Source organism: Coregonus clupeaformis, chromosome 1, assembly GCF_020615455.1.
Source record: "Coregonus clupeaformis isolate EN_2021a chromosome 1, ASM2061545v1, whole genome shotgun sequence".
NCBI lineage: Eukaryota > Metazoa > Chordata > Actinopteri > Salmoniformes > Salmonidae > Coregonus > Coregonus clupeaformis.
The window spans coordinates 84230749-84258103 of NC_059192.1; the positions used below are offsets into that span (position 1 = coordinate 84230749).

At 45.4% G+C, this 27355-nt stretch overlaps 1 protein-coding gene across 3 annotated transcripts; it reads right to left on the bottom strand.

Moving 5' to 3' along the window:
• Window positions 1–397: 397 nt before the first annotated feature.
• On the bottom strand, window positions 398–5272 carry LOC121575514 (serine/arginine-rich splicing factor 2). 3 transcript variants are annotated; one of them, XR_006002349.2, is made up of 4 exons: window positions 4768–5272; window positions 3887–4169; window positions 2356–2452; window positions 398–1275 (listed from the first exon to the last, which is right to left on the bottom strand). XR_006002349.2 is itself a non-coding variant. In XM_041888677.2 (3 exons), exons 1-2 carry the CDS (start codon window positions 5127–5129, stop codon window positions 3920–3922), a joined length of 612 nt encoding a protein of 203 aa, XP_041744611.1. In that variant the 5' UTR covers window positions 5130–5272; the 3' UTR covers window positions 2137–2452; window positions 3895–3919. The 3 variants fall into 3 exon arrangements, 2 of the variants coding, with proteins under 2 accessions (XP_041744611.1, XP_041744604.1); XM_041888677.2 differs by lacking the exon at window positions 398–1275 and having other exon boundaries at window positions 2137–2452; window positions 3895–4169; XM_041888670.2 differs by lacking the exon at window positions 398–1275 and having other exon boundaries at window positions 2137–2452.
• Window positions 5273–27355: the final 22083 nt, after the last annotated feature.

The window sequence follows — 27355 nt, forward strand, 5'->3', positions numbered from 1 at the left end:
GAGTGCTTTGGGACGGGGGTGGGGCCCCCACTGCTCGTTGAAAAGAGTAAGAACGATACGTGCTTTCGCATCAGTCTCCAATAACACCAGAAAAAGGTCGCTAGATTTGTCACGAGTCACTTTTTTGAAAATGTGTCGCTAGAGGGGTCTGAATACTCGCTAAATATAGCGACAGTCGCTAAATTGGCAACACTGCTGCGTAGCTCTCCCTGTAGATTCTGCGGTGACATAGTGTCCCCATGAGTGACAGAACACTGAGCCAATCACAGCGCAACTAGCGAAGATTACAAACGCCTACGCTCTGCGCTTTCCCTGGCTGATCCTCCACCACAGACAGCACCGAGCTAAGCTGAAACACCGGCATTTTGGAGCTGCCTTACTCAAGAAAGAGACCATGTTTGTAGTCGGCTTTATTAACTCAAGGATTATTACGTATAAAGAAAAGTAAAACATTGTTTGCAAACTGACATGGGGGGGTGTATAGAGAAAACACCAAGTCAGGTACAGGCTTGTGCATATAAAAAGGAAAGGGTCTCATCAATGCGTTGCCTTTTGATGTCATTTTTAGAAGTGTATAAACTTGCTGAAATTGTAATATGCTGTATTGGCTCAACATTAAATGTATTTGTGTCTTGGCTAGCTCTGTGAAGGAGCGAAGCCAACCATTACAGACAAGCTCTCGCAACATCTGACCTAATAACAGTCCATAACAACAAATGTACCACATTTATTATTAGCGTTCACCTGAAGCAGTTACAAGACATCTTGTGAGGGTTCACAAAATAATGCACTGAGACTAATTTATCAAGCTAGTGGAATGCCCTTTATCCAACCCTCCTCTATCGAGCCATAATAGACTCCATCAACACTGGGTACAACCAGCTCACAACAGAGGACTAAACCACAGTTGGAGGAGGGGGTAGGATAACCTGGTGGAACCAGCCTGATCGAAACAATGTTAAACACAGCGATCAGTTTGGTTCCACCAGGCTAGGGTTGGGATGGAGAAAGTGAAGAATTGTATTTGTACATCAGGAATGGTAGAGACCATATGACAACACAGGGAGAGAGATGGGATGATCAGATCTGCCACCACAGCTGTGACTGATTTATTCTTACAAACCAGAACCAGGCAAACGGCAGCAGCACCAAGCCGAGAGCCGGGAAGCAACTGCACCGGGCACCGCAACGCCCCCGCCAGCCACCTCACCATCATCAGCACTGCATCGCACCTTAACAGCTAACCAGCAATACTCAACTGCTACACAACTGCGCCTATTGCACAAAAGATGACACAAGAGGGGGTTAGAATTCACAGGAAAGTAAATGCATACCAGAGACATAAAAAAATGTATCAACAATATACACTGAGTATAGTAAACATTAAGAACACCTTGACAGACTGACCAGGTGAAAGGTATGATCCCTTATTTGTTTCACTTGTTAAATCCACTTCAAATCAGTGTAGATGAAGGGGAATACTTTTTAAGCCTTGGAGACATGGATTGTGTATGTGTGCCATTCAGAGGGTGAATGCACAAGACAAAATATTTAAGTGCCTTTGAACAGGGTATGGTAGTTGGTGCCAGGTGCACCGGTTTGTGTCAAGAACTGCAACGCTGCTGGGTTAACGCTCAACAGTTCCCCGTGTGTATCAAAAATGGTTTATCACCCAAAGGGCATCCAGCCAACTTGACAACTGTGGCAAGCATTGGAGTCAACATGGGCCAGCATCCCTGTGGAACGCTTTCGACACCTTGTAGAGTCCATGCCCCGACAAAATGAGGTTGTTCTGAGGGCAAAGGGGGAGGTGCAACTCAATATCAGGAAGGTGTTCCTAATGTTGTGTACTCAGTGTACATACATGCATAAAACAAAAAACATAGTATCTGCACTGCTAGGTAGGTTAGCAAATCACACAATGTTAGATATTTTTTTATACAATCTTGGCTTATATGGTTTCCCTCTACATGTTGCTAGTTTTGCTTAGAAAATAATGGAAAACATTTTCTTTAGGGTCACTGTCTTTGCTAAATTCAACTCTGCAAAAAAGAATAACAGCAGTAACTCAATAGGGGAATCCTTCTGTAGAGAATAAAATACTACTAAATTAAAAAGAAAAAAAGTGTAGCGACATCACCATAAATAATGTATTAACAAGAAGTTGAAATCAAATTCATATGCAACAAACCAGCACTAACAATGAGACAAAAACCACTTCACCTCACAAAACCTTTAAACATGTCCTTGACTCTAGTCAACGGCATTACACGCATTGGTAAATATATAGTACAGAGTCTTTCAGGGCAACAAACCAAAATGAAGCATTTAAAACATTTTAGACCAAGTCACAACCTTTTGGTCAGTATTCTGTTGGGCATAGAAAGGTGTCCACTGGCAGACTTATGCTCTGGTCGACATCCACAGAGAAGATGTCTCAATCGTCTGACATCTGGAAAGAAAACAAGACAAGCTGTGTTGGTGGAGGTCAAAAGGGTAGGCTGCTTATTTGAGAACAGTTGATTGTCTAGTTGTGTTAATCTAAAGTCAGATAGAAAAACCCCTTTCTCAGCCATTCCATCGAGGGCTCGTCAGTTTGTTTTTAAATGGTGATCTAACATGTCAGTTGTCCATGTTACTGGCAAAGAACAGAGTTCCTAACAGCGTTGGTGGTCTTCACACTACAAGGCCCCCCCCCCCCAACTCAATTTTAATCTTATTTTTACTCAGGCATTTATTGGACAACAAACCTTGGGGTCCTCCCTCCTGCACCAGTGAGACCAGACACACACAGCGGTACAGCCAGCAGCATTCTGTCTGTGGTCCTGTGAACATACAGTATCTCACCAACTGACAGCACGCACCACCATTGACGACCTGCTCCATAGCAACCGCCATCCCCCCACCAACAGCCTTAGGCAGGTCGCGTCACAACACACTAACTGCTCTTACACTGCCATCTGCCACACCCCCACATCCTCTCGGTTTGACAACAGGACACCGCAGCTTGGAGGAGAGAATTCCACATTTAGGTTTGATTTCAGCACCCCGCAATAAATACACCCCATCTCAAAAAAATTATAAGCCCTGGCCCATTTTATAAATAACAATTTTAGCCAACTATACCCCTGACCTGCTCTGTAGATAACATCCACCCCAAACCAATGTTGGCTCATGTGACAGTTTGGTTGGGTTTAAAACATTGGTAGACACCCACACACTGTTGAATAAATCTGTGGGCACATTCAGTGTGCAGTGCAGGTATCCATCTCTATTTCCTGACTTTACTTTTTGTAGCTTGCACGTTCTACACATTACTTAATGTTTGTTCTGTACACTACTTAAGTTTCCAGTTTCCTCTACAACACCAAGTGAAACGCCAGGGTCATGATTCTGCAGTTTTGACTGGTACACTGCAACGCTGGTGACTAAACCCAAATATTCAAGAGACTATTAAGGTTGCAGAACACTGTAGTGTCCTACCATAGAGTTCCTATAATTGTTCCTTATGTAATTATGTGTCCTACATTCAGCAAACCATAGAGACTAGTGCCCAAAATACGTTTTAGCATCGCCATTGAGGACTTTTATCACTTTGAAGTAGTCAACTGGGTGGGACTTCCTATGGGTTAAGGAAGGATCACATAATTTCATCCAGGTCATCTGGATGGATCAGCAAATTAATTATACTAGTGAGAAAACATTCCATAACTGCAGGTGGCAGTAAATCGTCAACCTTTCAGTTTGTTTACCAACTCAGAAGTAGTAGAAGATGTACTACTTCAAAACAGGACATATGCAATGTTGCATCCTATAACTATCTCCATGACTCAAACATATCTGTGGCTGTCCGATGGTCACCCCCATTCTCCCCTCCCCTGTGTACCGTCTTACTGGGTCCGGGTTGGAACTGTTGTTACTAAGACTCGATTCCGTTGTCCTCGGTGGATTTGGGCATGCTCTTGGACCTCGACCTTGACCCTCTGTTGGAAGCCGGGGTGCGGCTGCGGGACCTCGATCGGGACGGGGACTTGCTCTTGCGGGGTGTGCGGGACTTGGAACGGGATCTAGAGGAGGAACGAGACCGGGAGCGGCTGTAGTCACGGCCACGGCTGCGGCTCCTGCTTCGGGAACGACTGCTTCTGCGCCGGCGGGGGCTGGCCGAACGACTGGGGGGGGGTTAGGAGGAAAATGTAGAAATGTTTAGCTAGATAAATGTGTTTTTGATTAACTAATTACAATATCGTCATTGCAACTTGCAAACTCAACTGATAACGTGGTAGCTAGCTAACTAGCCCAAAGGCCGGCAAATGACGATATTGAGTTGCTTCATCTTACAGTCCAATGGGAATTTATGTAGCCGGCTACATGCTCATATCCCCCATGGACCGGTTTGTAAATAAAACAATTTCCATTCAGGCTACAAAGGTTTTTATTTCCTCCTTACCCGCCTTCTCGCCATTAAATAGAGTTAAGGAGGAAATCAACACCTTTGCAGCCTGAATTGAGAATGTTTTATGTACAAACTCGGGGATATGAGTGTATAGCTGGCTGAATACATTGCCTTTGGAAGGTAAGATTAAATAACTAATTATCGCCATCTGCCGGCGTTTGGGCTACTAATTATACTAGCTAGGTAAATTAAAAACCATTGCAAATTTGGCTGAAATTGGCCAGTACATTGAAGTTACAACAATGTTACAATCGCTAGGTACACTTGGCTAACTACAATGTTTTTTATTGATTTAAACTGGTCCCTGAGCTTACCTTCTGCTCCTGCGACCGTAGCCTCCATGCCTCCTTGGGGGTCCACCGCCGCCTCGGCGCCCGAAGTGAGAGTCTGGTGGCCGGCCATAGCGCGCCATCTGTACTCGCAGTTCCCGCCCGTCGAGCAAGGCCCCATCCATGGCGTCCATCGCGTCTTCAGCGTCGCGCTTATCGTGGAACCGCACAAAGGCGAAACCGCGGCTCTCCTTGGTGTACCGATCACGTGGGATGTACACGTCTCCCACCCGGCCATACTTCTCGAAAACTCGGCGTAGGGTCTCAGGCGAGGTCCGGTACGTGAGATTGTCCACTTTGAGCGAGGACATACCCTCGACATCGGGCGGAGGCCTTCCGTAGCTCATCTTTGCTCCTCAAAATGAGACAACCAGACGAAGATCAAAATCGTTATTTTAGATTTGTTTTTGTTTTGCCAATTTCTAGGCCCACCTCACCCCGTTCTCTCAGCTGCTCGTATATGAAATGGCGGCTCTGGAGCTTCTTTTTCTTCTTCTTCTTCTTCTTCTTCTTCTGTGGATTTTAAATGGCGGTTGGCAACCAACTTTAAGGTGCATTACCGCCACAAACTGGACTGGAGTGTGAACCAAAAACAGTGAAGGTCTAAATCCTACCCAATAATCTCCCTAAGGAAACGAAATACATAATTAAATACCACATCCCCTGAAGATTTCCCCAGCAGTTAATCCTGGCTCTTCAACCCCATTACTCCTCAAATCTAATAACAATCGCTCCCTTTCTCTCACATATTTCTGGCACTGAAATAGAACATGTTCCACTGTCTCCATCTCCTCCTGACAATGATCACATCTCCCAGTTGGATGTTTCCCCACCACTTTCAATGTAGTATTTAGCCTTGTGTGTCCCAGTCTCAGCAGAGTGACTACACTTTCCTCCCACCTCTCTCAGCCTGAGGACCTCCCTGCCCCCACTTTTTCCTGGATCTTATACAGGTGTCTTCCCTTACTCTCCCTGTTCCACAACTCTTGCCACTTATTTTTAACCACTGTTCTTATTAATCCCTTGGCTTCTGCTTTACTGACAATTCCATCTCAACATTAGGATGTTTAAGAGCCTGCTTGGCAATAATATCCACTTCCTCATTCCCCTCTACTCCCACATGAGCTGGTACCCAGAGGAACATCACAAATACCCCAATCTGTTTCACCCCATACAAACACTGCAAAACCTCTTACAATACATCCTGTCTGCTCTGAGACACACTTGAATTTAAGCTCATCAGCACTGGAGTCAGAGCAGATGACTACCCTGTCTGGCCACACCTCCTCCACCCACTCTGCAGCCAATAGTATGGCCAACAACTCCATTGAGTAAACAGATAAATGATCTGTTGCTCTTTTTGTCACTGCCACCTTAAACTCAGGAACACTAAAAGCTGCTCCTGTCCTCCCTGTTTTAGGGTCCTTAGATCCAACTGTGAATATATTCAAGAAAGCATAGTATTGTGTTCTTAAATGTTCACTTACAACTGAATCTACTCCTTCCTCAACATCTCTTACCCTCTCAAGCAACCTTAGATCTATCACTGGTTGAGGGAGAAACCAAGGTGGGATAGCAGGAAGAACCACAGAGGGGCTAAACTCCCTCTCAAACAACCCCATCTCTCTCACCATGGAATTGCCTATCCACCCAAAGCTTGTATTCAGATTGTGTTCATGTTCCCAGCACTTTAGGAGCACCTTTTTTGTAGGATGTGTAACCTTTTGTCCTTGTAGATTTAACCAATATGTCATGGCTAGCTGTTGTCTTCTTAACTTTAACAGCATCTCTCCCAACTCTACCTGCATCGCTGCCACTGGGGAGGTCCTGAGTGCTCCACAACATATTCTTAGGGCTTGGGCCTGGATAACATCTAGCTTTTTTAAAGATGTCTGAGCTGCTGATCCATATGCTATACTTCCATAATCCATTGATGACCTTAACAGCGCTATATATATCATTTTCAACGCCATTCTATCTGCCCCCCACTCCATTCCTGACAAGCAACGCATCACATTCAATATTTTCTTTCCTTTGACAACTACTCTGTTAATATGCTCCGCCCATGTTATTCGAGTGTCAAACCAGACCCCCAGGAACCTAAACCCTCCCAACCTCTCTAGATTCCTTCCATACAACTTCAAGTATATTTCCTCCACAACCTTCCTTCTAGAAAAAAACACAGTCTGTGTTTTCTCAACTGAAAACTTGAAGCCCCACCTGAGGGACCACTGCTCTACTTCACTAATCGCTTCTTGAACTCTTCTGGCTGTATGGGTCATATTTCTCCCTCTCTTCCACAGCGCTCCATCATCCACAAACAATGACCTCCCAATATCAGGTCTCACCTGAGAGAATACATCATCAATCATAATGGAGAACAACAAAGGACTAATGACACTTCCCTGGGGGGTACCATTATCCACCTCATAGCTTTCTGACATAGATCTCCCCACCCTCACTTGTATTGTGGTCCTCTGTAGCTCAATTGGTAGAGCATGGCGCTTGTAACGCCAGGGTAGTGGGTTCGATCCCCGGGACCACCCATATGTAAAAATGTATGCACACATGACTGTAAGTCGCTTCGGATAAAAGCGTCTGCTAAATGGCATATTATTATTATTATTGATCGCCCAAAATGAAAATCCTTCATCCAGTTGAAAACCCTTCCTCCAACCCCCATGTTATCCAGCTTGATAAGTAGGCCTTCCTTCCACATCATATCATAAGCCTTCTCTACATCAAAGAAACGGCTACCACCACCTCCTTATTTGCCTGTGCCTTCCGTATGACTTACTCAAGGCACAGTACAGGATCCATCGTTCCCCTGCCTTTCCTGAATCCACTTTGATCTGGTGACATTAGTCCTCTACTCTCCAGAAAGTACGTCAGCCTTTCCGTTATCATCCTTTCCATAAGTTTACATACATGAGATGTCAACCCTATCGGCCTATAGCTTGTAACAAAGTGTACACTAGTGGCACCTGCATGTCCCACACTCCATAGCAAGTGCACAGCGTAGCCTTTTTGTCTTCTGCCGAAACCAATACCAAACCAATCAGGTGGTTGTTCGATGAACAAAGCTTCAGATGTCATTGATCACGTGCTTCTGATAAAGTGAAACAGGCTTTGGCACACGGCTTTGAAGTACACTGCTTAGCAATTTCAACACATACCTTCAAATTATTTTGAAGACCAGTCTACCCTTAACTAAAGCAACATTTTCAGTAACGGTTATACAGAGACGTTTTACTTGCTATGACTGTGGCATGTATTTTGAATCAACCTTGGTTGAATGCACCAACTGCAAGTTGCTAAGGACAAGAGCGCCCGCTAAATAACCAAAATGTCAATGTAATTAAAACATTCAATTGGGTAATATGCCATTTGGTAATTACAGTAATATGCTGTAATTGCAATTAGAACTGTAAATTAGATTTCAGTAACATTTTTGGTACGGTAAAAATGGATTAGGGTAGAGCCGGGACGGAAGTAACACTTTTAGATCTTTCCTATTTACTCAGAGTTTGATAGAGCTACCATATTTTATGAAAAACAACGTACAGTATATATGTCCTCTACTATTAGCAACTATAATTTAATTTCTAAGTTAAATGAGTTGAAATTAAATAGACAGAGAACGGAACTACCGCAACGTTACCTTTGTACCTGCCGGCGGGGCAGGAGTAACACAGCCATGCTTGATAAGTGTGCCTTGAATTCTAAATAAATCACAGACAGTGTCACCAGCAAAGCACCCCCACACCATAACACCTCCTCCTCCATGCTTTACGGTGGGAAATACACATGCAGAGATCATCCGTTCACCCACACCGCATCTCACAAAGACAGACCAAGGGACACAGACCATAAACCGAATCCAGTCATGTGGAGAGGCAGAACATTGTTAGCGGAGGTACTTCCCTATTTCTTGGTTCAGGCGTTCCATCTGCCCATTGGTCTGGGGATGGTACCCGGAGGAGAGGCTGAGGGCGACCCCCAGTCGGTCACAGAAGGCTCGCCACACCTGGGAGACAAACTGGAGCCCCGCGGTCAGAGACGATGTCCTCCGTAATCCCATACAGATGGAACACCTGCTGGAACATACACTCAGCCAATTCCATGGCGTTAGGTAAATGAGGAAGAGGAACCAGACGATACATTTTTGAAAAACGGTCTACTATGACAAGGATGGTGGTGTTACCAGAGGATCCAGGAAGGTCGAAGGTTGAAGCTTACCGGAAGGGAGATAACGAGGGCTTTTGGTTTGGGCGCAGATTGGACAGGAGAGTACATAATCCCTTACGTCGGATGCCAGTGAGGACCACCAGAACTTACAGGCTAGAAGTTCAGTGGTTCGTGTAATGCCCGGATGTCCTGACCCCAAGGACGTGTGACACCATTGCATCAGTTGGGGTCTAACAGCTGCTGGTACGTAACTCTTCCCAGCTGGTGTCTCAGGAGGAGCTGGGTCTGAGGTTAGGGCTTCTTGTATGGCAGAGTGAACCTCCCACAGTACCGGTCCCATAATGCAAGAGGAAGGAAGAATGGGTGTAGGGTCTGAGTTACTGGTCGGAAGGTCAAACTGGCGGGAGAGAGCATCAGCTTTTACGTTGATCTTTCCAGGGATGTAAGTAACATGAAAATGGAAGCGTGTGAAGAAGAGAGCCCAGCGGGCTTGCCTGGAGTTTAACCTCTTGGCCCCTCTGATATATTCCAGATTACGATGATCTGTTAGGACGAGAAAGGGATGTTGTGCACCCTCCAACCAGTGGCGCCACTCCTCGAGGGCCAGCTTGATGGCGAGGAGTTCTCTGTTCCCCACATTGTAATTCCTCTCAGCGGAGGATAACTTCCTGGAGAAGAAGGCACAGGGATGTGATTTTGGAGGTGTTCCCACCCGCTGAGAGAGTATGGCTCCTACACCTACTTCGGAGGTATCCACCTCCAGGATGAAAGGAAGGGTCGGATCAGGTTGGCGAAGGACAGGAGCTGAGGTGAAGAGGCATGTCAAGTTGTTGAAAGCAGTCAGGGCGGTATCGGTCCATTGAAGGGTCCGGGTCTTTTGGCTGGTAAGGGCAGTGAGGGGAGCGGCAGTAGAACTGAAGTTCCGAATGAACCGTCGATAGAAGAACCTTAACGGTGGTGGATTTGGGCCAGTTACTGATGGCGGTGACTTTGTTTTCTCATCCATGCTGACCCCTCCAGGTGTCAGTACGAAACCTAGGCAGTTTACTGAGGTTACATGGAAGGTGCTCTTTTCAGTCTTCACATAAAGGTTATGGTCAAGGAGCCGTTGAAGAACCCTTTGTACATGCGGTATGTGTTCCTTCAGGGAGTGGGAGTAAATCAGGATGTCATCAATGTAGACGATGAGAAAGCGGTTGATCATATCCTGGAAAATCTCATTCATAAAGGATTGGAAGATGGTGGGGGCGTTATCGCTGGGATCAGAGGAAGAGGGAAACAGTTCTTGACTGTGACATCATTCAGGGAACGGTAATCAATACATGGACGGAGACCACCATCCTTTTTTCCAACAAAAAATAAGCTGGACACAGCCGGGGAAGAAGAAGGACGAATTAAACCATTTTCGAGTGCTTCATCAATGTAGTTTTCCATTGCCTCATTTTCCGGGATAGATAGGGGGTAAACACGGCCCTTCGTTGGGGACACTCCAGGGAGTAAGTCAATAGCACAGTCCCCTGGGCAATGTGGTGGCAGAGTGGAGGCCTTTGCTGTACTGGGCGTATTCAGATGGTATGGTGGGTGGCACTGCAGAGGCAGAGTCCTCAATGGTGGTGGCTCTGCAGGGTAGGCTGATACAACTGGTGAAGCAGGTAGAAGACCAGGTCACCTTGTCGCCACGAGATGGCAGGGTCGTAACGACAAAGCCAGGGGTGTCCGAGGATGAGTGGATGTTTGGGGGATGAGAGTTCCATGAGTTGAATGGTTTCGGTGTGGAAGACTCCAATCTGGAGGGTGACGCTCTGTGTCAGGTGCGTAATGAAGCCCGAGCCCAATGGCTGCCCGTCCAGGGTGTTCATCCTTAAAGGAGGGGTAACAGGTGTTAGATCAATGTCAAGCTCTTGTACTAGCTGGTGATCGATAAAATTACCTGCTGCTCCCAAATCTATCAAGCCCTCTACGTACTTAGTAACCCCCTTCACGGTTATCAATACTGGGATGGAGAATTGTTTCTGGGAGATATTTAGCACTAAGGACACACCTACCTGCATGGCAGTGGAGGAACCCTTCTCATCTCTCTGTGGGGGGCGAACAGGGCAATGGCTGAGTAGATGATCTTTCCCTCCACAGTATAGGCAGAGCCCTTCTTGGATCCGCCTTTGACATCCGATACACGGGAGAGGAGCATGACCCAACTGCATGGGCTCTGGAACACTCGGACGGGATGACTGTATCATGGAAAGTGTGGTGTTGTGATTTGAAGGAGTCAGGCGCAGAAGGATAAATCACAGAATAACAGGTTTATTCCGTTGACACAGCAGTACTCAGCAATGCATCAAACACTCCAGTGTGGAAATATACAGCGCACTGGAAACAACAAGGCACATGGGTGAATATCCCGGCGATACAAAATACAAGAGCTCCACCGAGCTAAACTAACCTCCACAATAAACAATCACACACAAAGACAAGGGGGCAGAGGGAACACTTATACAGGCACTGATGAGGGGAATTGAAACTAGGTGTGTGTAATAAACAAGACAAAACAAATGGAATGATGAGATGAGGAGCGGCAGTGGCTAGAAGACCGGTGACGACAAATGCCGAAGCCTACACGAACAAGGAGAGGAGGCAGCTTCGGAGGAAGTCGTGACAGTACTCTCCCCTTGACGCACAGCTCCAGCAGCGTGCCGACATCGGCCTCGGGGACGGCCAGAAGGACGCGGAGCAGGGCGAGCCGGATGGCGACGGTGGAAATCCCGCAACAGGGAGGGATCGAGGATATCCCTCACCGGGACCCAACACCACTCATCCGGACCGTACCCCTCCCACTCCACGAGTTACTGAAGGCCCCCCACCCGATGCCTCGAATCCAAGATGGAACAGACGGAGTACGCCGGGGCCCCCTCAATGTCCAGAGGGGGCGGCGGGACCTCCCGCACCTCAGACTCCTGGAGCGGACAAGCCACCACCGGCCTGAGGAGAGACACATAAACGAGGAGTTAATACGGTAATCGGGAGGGAGTAGTAATCTATATGTAACCTCGTTGATTCTCCTCGGGACTTTGAACGGCCCCGCAGGCTCAGCTTCCGGCAGGGCAGGCGGAGGGGCAGATTCCGGGTCGAGAGCCAGACCCGATCACCTGGTACAAAAACCAGGGCCTCACTGCGGTGGCGATCAGCGTTGGCTTTCTGGCGACGCACGGCGCGCTGGAGGTAAACGTGAGCAGTGTTCCACGTCTCCTCCGCACGCCGAAACCAGTCATCCACCGCAGGAGCTTCGGTCTGGCTCGGATGCCACGGATGCCACGGCGGCCAGGTAGACTGGTGCCCACTATTTTCAGTGCTGATTCATCGGAGGTAATGTATGGTTTCATAGTTAATGCTTAAGAGTACCTGTAATTATGCTAGCTAGCTACCTACCGTTCAGCTGTTTTTCTAACCTCATTATCTGAAGCGTTAACTTTAGGTAGTTAGTAGCTACTGTACTCGAAATGTAGCTAGCTTGATGCTACCTGGATAGCTAACTAAACAACAGCTGGAACGACCTAGCTCTAACGTTTACAAGTAACGTTATCCCCACAAGCTGGCTACTAGATGACCAATAGAACAGTTGGTCCTAATTTGGAATTAATCTAAAACAATTATAGATAACTAACTAGCTAGTTGGCTTGGTAAGATATATTTGTATTAGCCGGGCTTCTGCATTTGGAGACGCTTTCTCTCCGTTGGGACAGACGCGAACTAGCTAAATTGATTCAGTAGCTAGCTTTACACTTAACTAGCTAACAGTAGCTACTAAGGGTAAGTTTATAACCTACACTTATTTTTTATTTTATTTTTACATACTGGTAACCAGAGTCATTTAAAAGGAATTCAAGACATGGGTGACTAGTTAACGTTAGCTTGGCTTTCTCTGTGTGTTTCATACCGTGGGAGGAGGGGTTGGTTCGTTGACAGAGAGCGATGGCTAGCTAATAAGCTAACTAACTGGCTGAATAAGTTGACGACGTACTCACTCAAACTGTCATAACTAACCCAAGACTTTACACAACGTTAGACACGGACACGAATGATCTGTTTAGTGTGTTAACACACTATTGGTAGTTTGTTGTAACCGAGTATTGGTGCTAAACCGTGTGTTATTGGAAGCTAGCATGCTAGTTAGCTATGGCGTTATAGGATACGGTGCCCTGGGCGGTTTTCACGGAAGAATACTGTACCAAGTTAGCTAGCTGAATAAACTAAGTTAGAGTCTATTCCTAGAAAACATTTAACCGCTGTAGTTTACACCAATTATATAATTTCTAAAGTGGAAGTTGAATATTTGAATGTTTCAGTGAAAGGTAAGTGAGGGAGGCCCCGCTCTCTCGCTTCCCCAGATGTTTAGTTCATTTTATTCCGATCTCTTTTGCATTATTGTAGCCTTTTCTGTAGCCTGTCAACTATGTGTCTGTCTATCCCTGTTCTCTCCTCTCTACACAGGCCATACAAACGCTTCACACCGTGTGGCTGCTGCCACTCTAATCTGGTGGTCTACACTCGATCCCTCCGATGTCAACAACTACAGACCAGTATCCCTTTCTTTTCTCTCCAAAACTCTTGAGCGTGCCGTGCTATCCCTGCTATCTCTCAGAATGACCTTCTTGATCCAAACCAGTCAGGTTTCAAGACTGGTCATTCAACTGAGTCTGCTCTTCTCTGTGTCACGGAGGCTCTCCGCACTGCTAAAGCTAACTCTCTCTCCTCTGCTCTTATCCTTCTATACCTATCTGCTGCCTTTGATACTGTGAACCATCAGATCCTCCTCTCCACCCTCTCCGAGTTGGGCATCTCCGGCACTGCTCACTCTTGGATTGCGTCCTACCTGACCGGTCACTCCTAACAAGTGCCGTGGCGAGAATCTGGCTCCGCACAAACGTGCTCTCACCACTGGTGTCCCCCAGGGCTCAGTTCTAGGCCTTCTCCTATTCTCTCTATACACCAAGTCACTTGGCTCTGTCATATCCTCACATGGTCTCTCCTATCATTGCTACGCAGACGACACACAATTCATCTTCTCCTTTCCCCCTTCTCATAACCAGGTGGCGAATCGCATCTCTGCATGTCTGGCAGACATATCAATGTGGATGTCGGATCACCACCTCAAGCTGAACCTCGGCAAGACAGAGCTGCTCTTCCTCCCGGGGAAGGACTGCCCGCTCCATGATCTCGCCATCACGGTTGACAACTCCATTGTGTCCTCCTCCCAGAGTGCAAAGAACCTTGGCGTGACCCTGGACAACACCCTGTCGTTCTCCGCTAACATCAAAGCGGTGACCCGATCCTGCAGGTTCATGCTCTACAACATTCGCAGAGTACGAACCTACCTTACACAGAAAGCGGCACAGGTCCTAATCCAGGCACTTGTCATCTCCCGTCAGGATTACTGCAACTCGCTGTTGGCTGGGCTCCCTGCCTGTGCCATTAATCCCCTACAATTTATCCAGAACGCTGCAGCCCATCTGGTGTTCAACCTTCCCAAGTTCTCTCATGTCTCCCCGTTCTTCCGCACACTCCACTGGCTTCCAGTTGAAGCTCGCATCTACTACAAAACCATGGTGCTTGCCTACGGAGCTCTGAGGGGAACAGCACCTCCTTACCTTCAGGCTCTGATCCTACACCCAAACGAGGGCACTACGTTCATCCACCTCTGGTCTGCTAGCCCCCCTACCTCTACGTAAGCACAGTTCCCGCTCAGCCCAGTCAAAGCTATTCGCTGCTCTGGCACCCCAATGGTGGAACAAGCTCCCCCACGATGCCAGGACAGCGGAGTCACTGACCACCTTCCAGAGACACTTGAAACCCTACCTCTTTAAGGAATACCTGGAATAGTATAACAGTAATCCTTCTACCTCCCTCCTCCCCCACCCCCCATTAAAAAAAATAAAAAAAATAAAAGGGGGTGGTTGTCCCACCGTCTATCCTAAATTGAATGCACCAATTTGTAAGTCACTCTGGATAAGAGCGTCTGCTAAATGACTTAAATGTAAATGTGCCAGAACCGGCTGATAACCTAAGACACATTGAAAGGGAGTTAGGTTAGTGGAGGAGTGGCGGAGAGAGTTCTGGGCATATTCGGCCCATGGCAAGAACACTGACCACTCCCCCGGCCCGTCCTGGCAGTAGGACCGCAGGAACCTACCCACATCTTGATTCACCCGTTCCACCTTACCATTAGACTGGGGTGAAACCCAGAGGTCAGGCTGACCGAGACCCCCAGACGTTCCATGAACGCCTTCCAGACTCTGGATGTGAACTGGGGAACCCGGTCAGACACTATGTCCTCTGGCACCCCATAGTGCCTGCGCCATCTACAAGGCCGTGGGGAGACCGGGCAGAGGAAGGAGGCGGCAGGCTTTTGAAAAGCGGTCCACAATGGCCAGGATGGTGGTGTTATGCTGAGAGAGGGGAAGATCAGTTAGAAAGTCAATACACAGGTGGGACCATGGCCGTTGTGGAACTGGTAAGGGCTGTAACTTACCTGCTGGGAGGTGCCTAGGTGCCTTACTCTGGGCGCACACCGAGCAGGAGGAGACATACACCCTCACGTCCTTGTCCAAGGTAGGCCACCAGTACTTTCCGGTCAGGCAGCACACTGTATGACCGATACCTGGGTGACCAGAGGATGGAGACGTGTGGGCCCAATAGATCAGATGGCCACGGACAAGAGATGGCACGTACTGCAGCCCAGCTGGACACTGAGGTGGAGATGGCTCTGTGCGTACCGCCCGCTCTATGTCCGCGTCCATCGCCCATACTACCGTGGCCACAATGCAGGTGGCCGGGAGTATGGGGGTGTTGTCTATGGGCCTCTCCTCTGTGTCGTACAGTCGTGACAGCGCGTCTGCCTTCACGTTCTTCGTACCTGGGATGTATGACAGAATAAACTCAAACTGGGTGAATAATATGGCCCACCTGGCCTGGCAAGGGTTCAGCCTCCTCGCTGCCTGGATGTACTCCAGGTTACGGTGGTCCGTCCAGACAAGGAAAGGGTGTTTAGCCCCCTCGAGCCAGTGCCTCCACACTGTCAGGGCTCTGACTACAGCCAACAGCTCCCGATCACCAACGTCGTAGTTCTGCTCCGCCGGGCTGAGCTTCTTGGAGAAGAAGGCACAGGGGCGGAGCTTGGGTGGCGTGCCCGAGCGTTGAGACAGGACAGCTCCTATCCCTACCTCGGACGCATCCACCTCCACTACGAATGGTTGTGATGGATCGGGATGGGCCAGTACCGGGGCTGAGGTGAACAGAACCCTCAGGTTACTGAAGGCCCTGTCAGCCTCAGCAGACCAGCGGAGCCAGGACGGCCCACCCTTCAACAGAGATGTGATGGGAGCTGCGACCTTGCCAAAGCCCCGGATAAACCTCCGATAGTAGTTCGCAAAGCCAATAAAGCGCTGCACCTCCTTTACCGTGGTTGGAGTCAGCCAATTACGCACGGCTGAAATGCGATCTCCCTCCATCTCCACACCTGAGGTGGTAATGCGGTATCCGAGGAAGGAGACGGACTGCTGGAAAAACAGACACTTCTCTGGCTTGGCATAAAGGTCATTTTCCAACAGTCGGCCCAGCACTTTGCGAACCAGGGACACATGCTCGGCACGTGTAGTGGAATACATCTGAATGTCGTCGATGTAGACCACTACACCGTGACCAAGCATGTCCCGAAACACCTCGTTCACAAAGGACTGGAAAACGGATGAAGCATTCATCAAACCGTACGGCATCACCAGGTATTCGTAATGCCCTGTGGTTGTGCTGAAAGCTGTCTTCCATTCGTCCCCCTCTCGGACACGCACCAGGTTATACTCACTCCGGAGATCTAATTTTGTGGAAAAGCTCGCCCCTTGCATTGACTCGATCACAGATGGGATGAGGGGCAGAGGATAACTAAAACGTATTGTTCCCTTGTTCAATGATCGGTAATCAATGCACGGGCGCAGACCTCCGTCTTTCTTCTTCACAAAAAATAAACTTGAGGAGGCGGGCGAAGTGGAGGGACATATGAGCCCCTGGCGCAGGGACTCGGAGACGTATGTCTCCATCCCTTGGGGTGCTGGAGTGTGGGTGGGTGGCCGGATCCGGTCGCTCAGCTCGTCCCGACGGGTCGGGTCCTCTCCTCTCCAGGCGTTGGACGACCTGGAGAACCCGATCCATCGCTTCTCCCAAGCTGGCTAGCATCCTGGAATGCTCGTGGACCCGTGCCACGACTCCAGGCATGGGCTCTTCTCCTGCTGACTCCATGGAAGGTGTGTGATTCTGTGGTGTTGTGATTTGTAGGAGTCAGGCGCAGGAGGATAAATCACAGAATAACAGGTTTATTCCGTTGACACAGCGGAACGCAGCAATGCATCAAACACTCCAGTGCGGAAATATACAGAGCACTGGAAACAACAAGGCACATGGGTGAATATCCCGGCGATACAACATACAAGAGCTCCACCGAGCTAAACGACTCTCCATAATAAACAATCACACACAGAGAAGGGGGCAGAGGGAACACTTATACAGGTACTGGTGAGGGGAATTGAAACCAGGTGTGTGTAATAAACAAGACAAAACAAATGGAATGATGACATGAGGAGCGGCAGTGGCTAGAAGACCGGTGACGACGAACGCTGAAGCCTGCCCAAACAAGGATAGGAGGCAGCTTCGGAGGAAGTCGTGACAGAAAGAGAAGGTTACGGGTTCCTGGGTGGCAGAGTTCTTCGGCGGTCGGCGATGAGGTGGTCGATGGAGATGGACATATGAATGTATTGATTTAAATCCTGAAGGTCACCTCTACAGGCCAGCTCCTCCTGAAGTTCCCTGTTGATCACTCTTCGGTAGACGCTAAGTAAAGCAGCCTCACTCACTAAAGCAGCCATGGTGCGGAACTCGAGGGCATACTCGGCAGCTGAATTGCGTCCTTGTTGAAGTTCTATGAGGAGGGCTCCTATAGGACGACCGGAAGGAGAGTGATCGAATACCTCTTTGAAGAGGGTGTGGAAATGGGTCTCGGATCTGAGTTCTGTGCTGTAGGCAGTCCATATGGCGGTGGCCCAATCCAGGGCTTTGCCTGTGAGTAGAGACACAACAAAATCCACCCTGCTCTTGTTGGTGGCGAAGTTAGTGGGGTTGTGCTCAATGTATATGCTACATTTTATCAGAAGTCCCTGACATTTCCCAGGTGAACCGTCATATTTTCCAGGCATTGATATGAATGAAGGAGGGCTATGGGTTTCAATACCTGGCATCGGAGGAGTAGGGATAGGGTGGCGGAGAAGATGGCAGATTTCCTCCATATGCTCCTCTTGCTGGGTTAGGCGCTGCTCTAGCTCCGCTGAATCCATTCAGTTTTTTGGTGAGGTATTCTGTAATGAATGCTCAGGGAGAAAAAGGAGTAGATTCACGCGCAGAGCGCGGCAGGTGTTTATTTTGCCTTTTCAGAAGGCAGGAATCGTGGTCACAAGCAGGCGATGGTCATACACCGGTAGGCAAACAGGGAGGTGAATCAAAACTAGGACTGAAGGCTAAAACTGGTTCTCACAAACAAGCTAGGAAAAGGCTTAGTAGAGTCAAAACAAATAATACCTCACAAGGCACAAACAGAATGAACTGAACTAAATAAGGAGCTTATAAGACCAGGTGAGTAACTAACACATGTGAAATCAATTAACAAAAATGAAAGACAGGGCTACGTTCAAGAACACAAAGGAACAGGGCTACGTTCAAGAACACAAGGTTGACTAAGAAAATAAATACAGAACCTTACAGGGTTAGTGTAATTTTAACTGACTTGTCTGGAAGGGTCCACACAGATCTGAACGAAACTGCTGCAGTAGAGAGAGACATTTTATAATTGATGCTGCTTCTCTTGCTTTTCACGAGAGTGGAGCGTGGTGCGTGTAGCTTGTTGTTGGCCAATCATAAGTCATCAAAGCGGCAATAGGCTACAGTCATAGAGCCTCGCTCCGTGTGTGGCAAAAGTTAGGAGATATCTAATCAGTGGAAGATGTAATTAAAAGTTAAAGGGGAAGGATGGGCTACAACGACCAAGAGCCAACAGGTATGCTGATACTTAATATTCTGAATGGAGTTGTTGTTATTTTTAACTGTAGGATGAGAAAGCGCATGCATTGCAGCCTCAGTTAGCCTAGCTAGCTAACGTTAGCTAGCTTAATCAGCTTCTCCCAATCTGATGCTGTCAAGACAGCTACAACGTAATCATATTTGATGATAGATAACTGTAGTGTCGAGTCAATGTTGCTAATTATGCTGTTAAACAAAGGAGTCCGCTTATACTGAACTTTGATCATACGTTTTATTCATATCACAAGATTTCAGCATAAGTTTACAGATGTCATGATCACCCGGAGAACAGAGTCCCAAAAGAATATGTCTGCTCTAATCTTCATTGTTGCTAGCCCATACTTATAATCTTTCCCAAAATATGGGTGGCTCCCTCTACTGTCCAATCCCCTGTCTACAACACACAGACTCCCTCTGTTCTATGGGGTGTCACTCTAAAACAACTCCCTCTGAAACTGAATAAACATCCTCTCAGGTTCCACTTGAAAACATTAGCAAAGTCATAATCTCCATACACTACATATTTCCCCCCTTCGAGACTAACTAAAAGTCTCGAAAACAAAAAGAATAGGATTATGACAAGTAACAATCTCTCTTATTGAGTATCTTTAACAATAAACCCAAAACACTTTTCTCTGGAGTGTAAATACCTTTCTATGAAATATGAACAAATCTTTATGAAGTGTGAATACATTACTATGAAATATGAACAAATCTTTATGGAGTGTGAGAGCGAAAAACCTGTCTGGCAGCCTTCTTTCCAAATATCCATCCATCAATCAAGACAGTAAAATTCTCTCACGGCCCCTCTGCCCCAGGCAACCACCTAGGTACTCCAGATCAATTCATAAATCTTTATCAATGCATTAGAAACTATGATGCCATTAAATACACATGAAAGCCCCAGCAAACAAAATACTATCCAAAATGTCCACTCTCAGGCTGGTCGACCCATCGGACCCTACGGTGGATTATCTCTATCCCTGCCTATACTCCATGTCCCTAAGCTTCCACGAAATAAACAAAAACATCTAAGATCCCCACATGTATCCAATAACATCAAATATCATTCTACAAAAATTAATACAGAAAGAATATGACACAAATTATGTATTACACATGCAAATATGTCTATATTTCATTGCAGACACTGGAATGTAGTCCACTACACTTCATCTCCTCAGCAGTGTCGACTTCCAATGCATCTTCGATGATGGAATTGGAACATTTCCACACCTTCCTTGTTCCATCTCCTCCTTTCCCTTCATATTCTCCTTTCATATTGTCCTTTCATATTGTCCTTGTTTGAGTATTTCAATCTCTACATATTCCCCCAAATGCTTCTGGAAGAAAAGAAAAGACCAAACAGTATCTTTTGCAAAACAACACATTCAAATTAAAACATCAATATCAACTAAGAATATAAAAAATGATATAAAATGATATATGAATGAATCACATTATTCTATTTCCCCCCTTTGATTCATAACAAAATACTAAAATCACACTAATATTGAAAAACATTTGAAAAATAATCAAATAATCAAAAAGGATATTTATCCATCAATACTCCATCCAGTCCCACTTGTCCATCTTCATCCAGATCAGAAACAGTCAACAACGGCATCTGAGTGTTGTCTCCAGGCGTCACAACTCCAACCCATCTCAATATCATAGCTTTCGCAAAGGTCAGTAACAAAGTACAAAAGCAAAACATCACACACAGTGCTATCAAAGCTGCTACTAAAATCTGAACCATCACTGCTCCCACTGGGCCTAACTGATCTTGTAACCAAGTCTTCGCTGACCTTCCAGCTCCTTCAGATCTACCAAATGCATCCCTTATATTCTTCAATGCATCTATAACACTACTGATATTATCTGAACTATCTGGAATCAAAGTATAACAATCATCCCCCGTCAAATTCATAGCCAAACATAAGCATTACATTACATTTACATTACATTTTAGTCATTTAGCAGACGCTCTTATCCAGAGCGACTTACAGTTAGTGAATACATATTTTTTTATACTGGCCCCCCGTGGGAATCGAACCCACAACCCTGGCGTTGCAAACGCCATGCTCTATCAACTGAGCTACATCCCTGCCGGCCATTCCCTCCCCTACCCTGGACCAATTGTGCGCCGCCCCATGGGTCTCCTGGTCGCGGCCGGCTACGACAGAGCCTGGATTCGAACCAGGATCTCTAGTGGCACAGTTAGCACTGCGATGCAGCGCCTTAGACCACTGCGCCACTCAGGCGAAACAAGCCACCTTGTTTTGCTAGAATATAGTCAAGAGCCATATCATGTTTCAACAGCGTCAGTCTGTGACTTCTTTGAGTATTCGACAGAAGGTTAAACCCTCTTATCGTTTCATTTGCAAAACCCTGCAAAGTATAGGTAATATTATCAATATGATCTGCCAAAAATGTTACACCATACCATGGAAAAAGTCCCAGTCCCCTCTTAGACTTATCCTCCAATGGTAGGCTTCCCAGACTATGAAATTCCTCTAAAATTGGTGCTGGAGCTATCTGCTCCCTTGTAATCAAATGCGATATATTTATGGCTTTAATAACTATCAATGTTGAAAGAGTTAAATTGCTTCTCACTGTTGTTATAATAGGCTGAAGTGTTGATGTCCTTGTTGTTACTTCATCCATTCTCCCTAAGACTTTGAACTCCTGACTTGTATTTCCATCTATCACCACTAGTGTCACTACATTCACTCTCAGTCCTAACTCTAATCCCTCACTTTCAATCTGTTGATTATAAAAATACACTTATAATCACCTTGATCTTCCTGCTGGGAATTGTAAATATAGATACCGCAATCACCCTCAATTTTCATTCTTCTCTCATCATTCAGCAACGCATACTTTCTCAATGCCACTGCTCCTAACAGATTTAAACTCCTACCATATCCATCTTCCCACTGACTCTAAATATTTCCTTCACCACTGTTCTCTCTCTCTTACTACTAACTAACATTGAAACTTAGCTTACTGTCCTAGAGTTCCTTCAACCCTAGTTTTCCTAACTTTTTTAATCTAATCTTTTCTCCTAACTTTTAAAAAACCATTCCACTGATTTATTCACAAAATCCCTTTACCACCAATTTTTTGAATATGTGATCGGGTAATCCCCACCTGCTTCTGACTTCTTTACACACAGACTTGGCAAACCATTGAACATCTTTTAGCCTAGTTTGAAATCTCTTGGTGTAGGAATGTAACCAAGAATAACAGTCACCCCTTTTAACTTTATTTTTCAGACAGATTGTCTAATAGGCAGTCTAATAGATTGTCCTCCTTCCTATGATATTATCTTTTCAAGCAAATATGATTCCCCAAAACCCTACTCTTTTAAAATCTTCTACCAGACAGCCGTCTAGTGTACATCTTATTGTACAGTTCAATTTACACAATGCATCTCTTCCCAACAATGCAATAGGTATATGTTCTGATACCAGTATGGGTATTTTAATTTCTCTTTGATTTTTATAGCAGAGCTCAATTGGTTCCTTAAGAGTAATCAGCTGTTTTACTCCCTCAAATCCCTATCCTAATTAGTTAATTTTACATAGTGAGATGTGTAACCTCATCAGGCTCAACACAGATAAAAGCTTTTCCACTATCACTTCTCCTAGTCCTTTTATTTTCACTTCAATTGTTGGATATTTCTTTTCTCCCTAATCGGTGCTATCAGCTGACAACCCCCTTCGGATCTTCTAGGCACTCTAGAATCCTTGCTCCTTTAAGGGTTCACCTGTCCTCCAGATGATCTTCACTTGCTCCTTTATCTTCCTCAGAAATCCCCTCTGTTGTTTCCTCCTGGCGCATTGCACTCACAGGCAAAGTGACCAACCTGTCCACAATTATAACACGCTTCTGAAAGTTGCTGGAAGTGTGGCTGAAACCTTCCTCCTCCTTCTAAGCCTTCTCGTCCTTTTCCTCTCCAATTCTGTGTCTGTCCAGAAACTGGCTGTGGATATGGAACAACTGGAACCGCTATTGGTGGCTGATACAATTGCGGTTGGAACTGGTCCTGTTGAAGCTGTGGCAGTGATTGTTGATTCGGTGCACCCTGATTCTGCATAACCAAAGCTTGTTTCTTCTCCTTCTTATTCTCCACCAGCTGTATTTGATTGAGTTTTCTGAGAGAGTTTCTTGGTCCTGTTCTTTCTGGTTGTGTTCCTTTTTTCTGTACAAATCCACTTGATGGGCTATATGATCTGTATAGACACCTTTTGTCATGCTTCCAAGTCCAACCACCTCTGCCAGTTTACTCCTTACTGGTGAGGGCAGTCCCATCTGCAATTTAGCTCTCAAAATTGACTGCTCAATTTGACTCACATCTGGATCATTTCCAGTAATATTTCTCCACACTTGATGAACTCTTGACACATAGGCTCTCGGATTTTCTTGTTGTCCTAGTGGGTCAATCAGAATGTTATCAGGATGCACATTTGTTGGAAATGTATCTTTCAATGCTCTCCACAGACGATTCCTACTTGCAGCCAACAATTCAGGGTCGTTCACTGCAGTCCCCACATATCTATTCAGTCCCGCTCTCTGAAAAATTTCTTCCATACCTGGAATCCCCAGGAGATTAGCCAAAAGTCTCTTAATGTCTCCTATAGTAGACTGTGTTCCCACCGTAATTTCTTCCAATTTTGAAATCCAAGGATAGGCTCCATCTTGAAGAGTAGGCAGCTTCTCAAGTATATCTGACATATCGGTACTTTGCAAAGGCTTATATTCTAAGTTTTGACCTCGAATGATCACTGGCATCATTTTCTTACTAGTGCCCTCTTTCCTTGGCCTCAATGTATATTTTTTCTCAAATTCTTGGGATTCTTTTCTCAGCAGTTTCTTCTTCTGTATCTCCAGCTTCTTGAGTTGTTCCTCCAGTTCTTTTACTTCTCCTAAATCATTCGCTTTATCCAGGCATGATACGCATCGGTCTATATCTCTTTCTATTTCTTCTGTGCTAGTCATTGTTGGATAAAATCCCCTTGAATATGAAGCACCTTTACTCTCCCACTCTTTATCGCTGTCTTCATCTTTGCTTTTATCAGAACTCGAATCTCTTGTATTCTTCTTCTTCAAACATCCATCACCCCTTCTTTCCGCTCTGGCCAACCTCCGTCTGATCACAGGGTCATATCCACCCATGATCTCTTCTGAATCACTCTGATCATCATCATCATCATCATCATCTTCATCAAGTTCCATTCTCCTGAACCTCATTCTACCCTTAGTTTCCAGACATCTCGGTTTTTTCTTACTTCTGGAGTTTGGAGTCATTTTTATGGTCGTTTCTGCTTGTCCTCTCTCTATTATTCGTTCATCTTCATCTCTGATGCAATAATCACCCTCCTGAACGATCACCGGAAGCTGAGGATAGACGTCCTTAAGCTCTACTTCTTCCTCATAAGGTGGGGGTCTTTTTGCTGAATCCGTATGTGAGAAAGGTGTACTGACTTCTGCCATTACTTTTTCTGTCGCCTTTCCTTGTTTCACCATTTTCTCTATACCTTTGTTTATTTTATCGCTGGCATCTTTTATCAGTTTTTGTCCTTCATTCTCAAACAGCTTAAGAACACCCAGCTCTCTTTGTCTCTTTTCTTTACGTTGTTCCCTTTGTTTTCCTTTCTTTTGAACTGCTTTATGAATTGACAGAAGCACTTTCATTATGTTGATTACATCAGGGTTAAGAGTCCCTTCCACTGGCCATGGTTGTTCAATGTCAGGCCAACGTTTGTTCCATTTGCCGGATAACCTAGCAATACCATTAACTAAATGATTACTATTTTGTACTATATCAACAGGTGTAATTACCTTCATAGTCCTGATATCCTTTTTCCCCATTGTAACAACTCTTTTATATTCCTTTATTGTGAATTATTTTATTATTTTAGAATATATAGCTTATAGTGTCCTCCCTTTAATTATTAATATAAACTTTTTCTTCTTTTTTTCTTCTAAATAATAAAAATTAATCAATAAAAATATGAATATTCAAAAATAATTTTTTATTTTATTTTACTAATTTATCAATTAGTGACTAACTTACCACCTTCAATCAGGAAAAGTACAGGAAAGTAGACAACTTCAGAGCAATCCAAAAAGAAAATACCTATAATCCAGCAACACTACAGTACTCATAAACCAATTATTTAATAAGCACCCAATTATCTTAATTTTACAGAATAATGTCAGTACTCGATTCCCAACACAACTCTAATCAAACCCACTCATGCACAAAAACTCCAAAATGCAATTTTTATTTTCATCAAATGATCAGTCTTTTGCCAAGTCCTTGTCAAATTGTCATAACATCAAATATCCTGTAGGGGAAGGTTTTGTAAACAGAACAGCACTAGCCTGATTCTCTTTTGACTTGATCCTGTCGCAGCAGCCTCTTGTCGCGTCACACCCTGTCACATGATGTACGCGTCAGCACTTCCACTCTCTCTCTCTCTCTCCTCGTTCCTCTTATCGTCTCTCATATGACAAAAGAACAAAGAAACAGACAAGAATCTAGCAGTTTATGCAGTCACTGAGTTACTTCAACCATTCAATATTCCTCCAGTCACATTCGCGCTAAGAAATAACTCAGGAATCGTATAAATAGCTCAATAACATTTTTATTTTATTTATTTATTTAATTATTTTTATTTTTAATCCGTCAACATCTCTCTCTCAGCAGCCGATGTAACAACCAGAATTCACCATTAGACTCTAAATGTCTAATTCTTTGTTCCTTCGTTCGTCTGCGCCTCCCCACAGAAGAGTATAGCAGAGGAGTGACCTATTTACCCCTACGTCACTCTAGTGTCGTAAAATCACACGCATGCGCAGTACATTCATCACTATGATTTCACAGTGGAAGGAGTTCTCTCTCAGCTCTCTTCACTCCAGACAACAGAACGTTAGCATTCCCGCTTTACCTCCTCTCTTTTACCCTTATAGACCAATCAATTTTTTATTTTATATAGCCCTTCTTACATCAGCTAATATCTCGAAGTGCTGTACAGAAACCCAGCCTAAAACAATAACACTTAACAGAGCTCACAAAACATCAGGCACCAAGCCCAAACTATCTAAACACAATATTGGTGGCTCGACCCATTCCAATGGACCACCAAGGAAAAAAATCGAACATAACCCGCATCAAATTTGGCATGTAGCAAGAATAAATTAGCATTTAGCATGTAGCATTAGCATGTAGCATGAAGCATTATTAGCAGGCTACATTTAGCATTTCTCCCTCCGCCGTGCCGTAAAATTTCCACGAGGTCCCTCCGGAATTGTAAGGAGCGGTCACATCAAACAAACGATTCGTCAACCACCAGCTGAGCGGTAACATACAATCACAATATACCACGGCCTCCAGTCCCCAGGACTCACCTAATTACACCTAACGCGTTATTAGGATTTTTGGCCCATCCTAGAGATCGCCTTTACGAAAAGGGCTTCCGTTGATCCACAGCGGTTCTAAGTTACATACATATGCCTAGGCCTTATTCCTCTCAATTGATTGTTCTTGAACTCTTATTCAAGCAAAATATCTCTATAGACACTCTATAGACACTCCCCCCTTTTTGCGCTGTTTACCAGTGCAAACAAATTTAGAATGGTTAGGCCAGACCCCTCGTTCGCAGCAATAAAAGCAACAGCAGCACACACCGGTCCCTTACGGTACATCTCCCCAGCGCACACACCCAAAAGCAGACGAAGGAAACACGCACAAGACCGTGAGAAATCTCACCTTAAGCCGGCGTCTTGAGCGAGAGTCACGTCGTTGCTCATGAATGAAACACTGCAGAGACGCAGACCATCCCATCCTCGTCGCCATTTGTAGTGTAGAGTCAATGTTGCTAATTATGCTGTTAAACAAAGGAGTCCGCTTATACTGAACTTTGATCATGAGTTTTATTCATATCACAAGATTTCAGCATAAGTTTACAGATGTCATGATCACCCGGAGAACAGAGTCCCAAAAGAATATGTCTGCTCTAATCTTCTTTGTTGCTAGCCCATACTTATAATCTTTCCCAAAATATGGGTGGCTCCCTCTACTGTCCAATCCCCTGTCTACAACACACAGACTCCTTCTGTTCTATGGGGTGTCACTCTAAAACAACTACCTCTGAAACTGAATAAACATCCTCTCAGGTTCCACTTGAAAACATTAGCAAAGTCATAATCTCCATACACTACATAACCTAGCTATGGCAGCTATTAGTCTACCACAAAGTGGTCA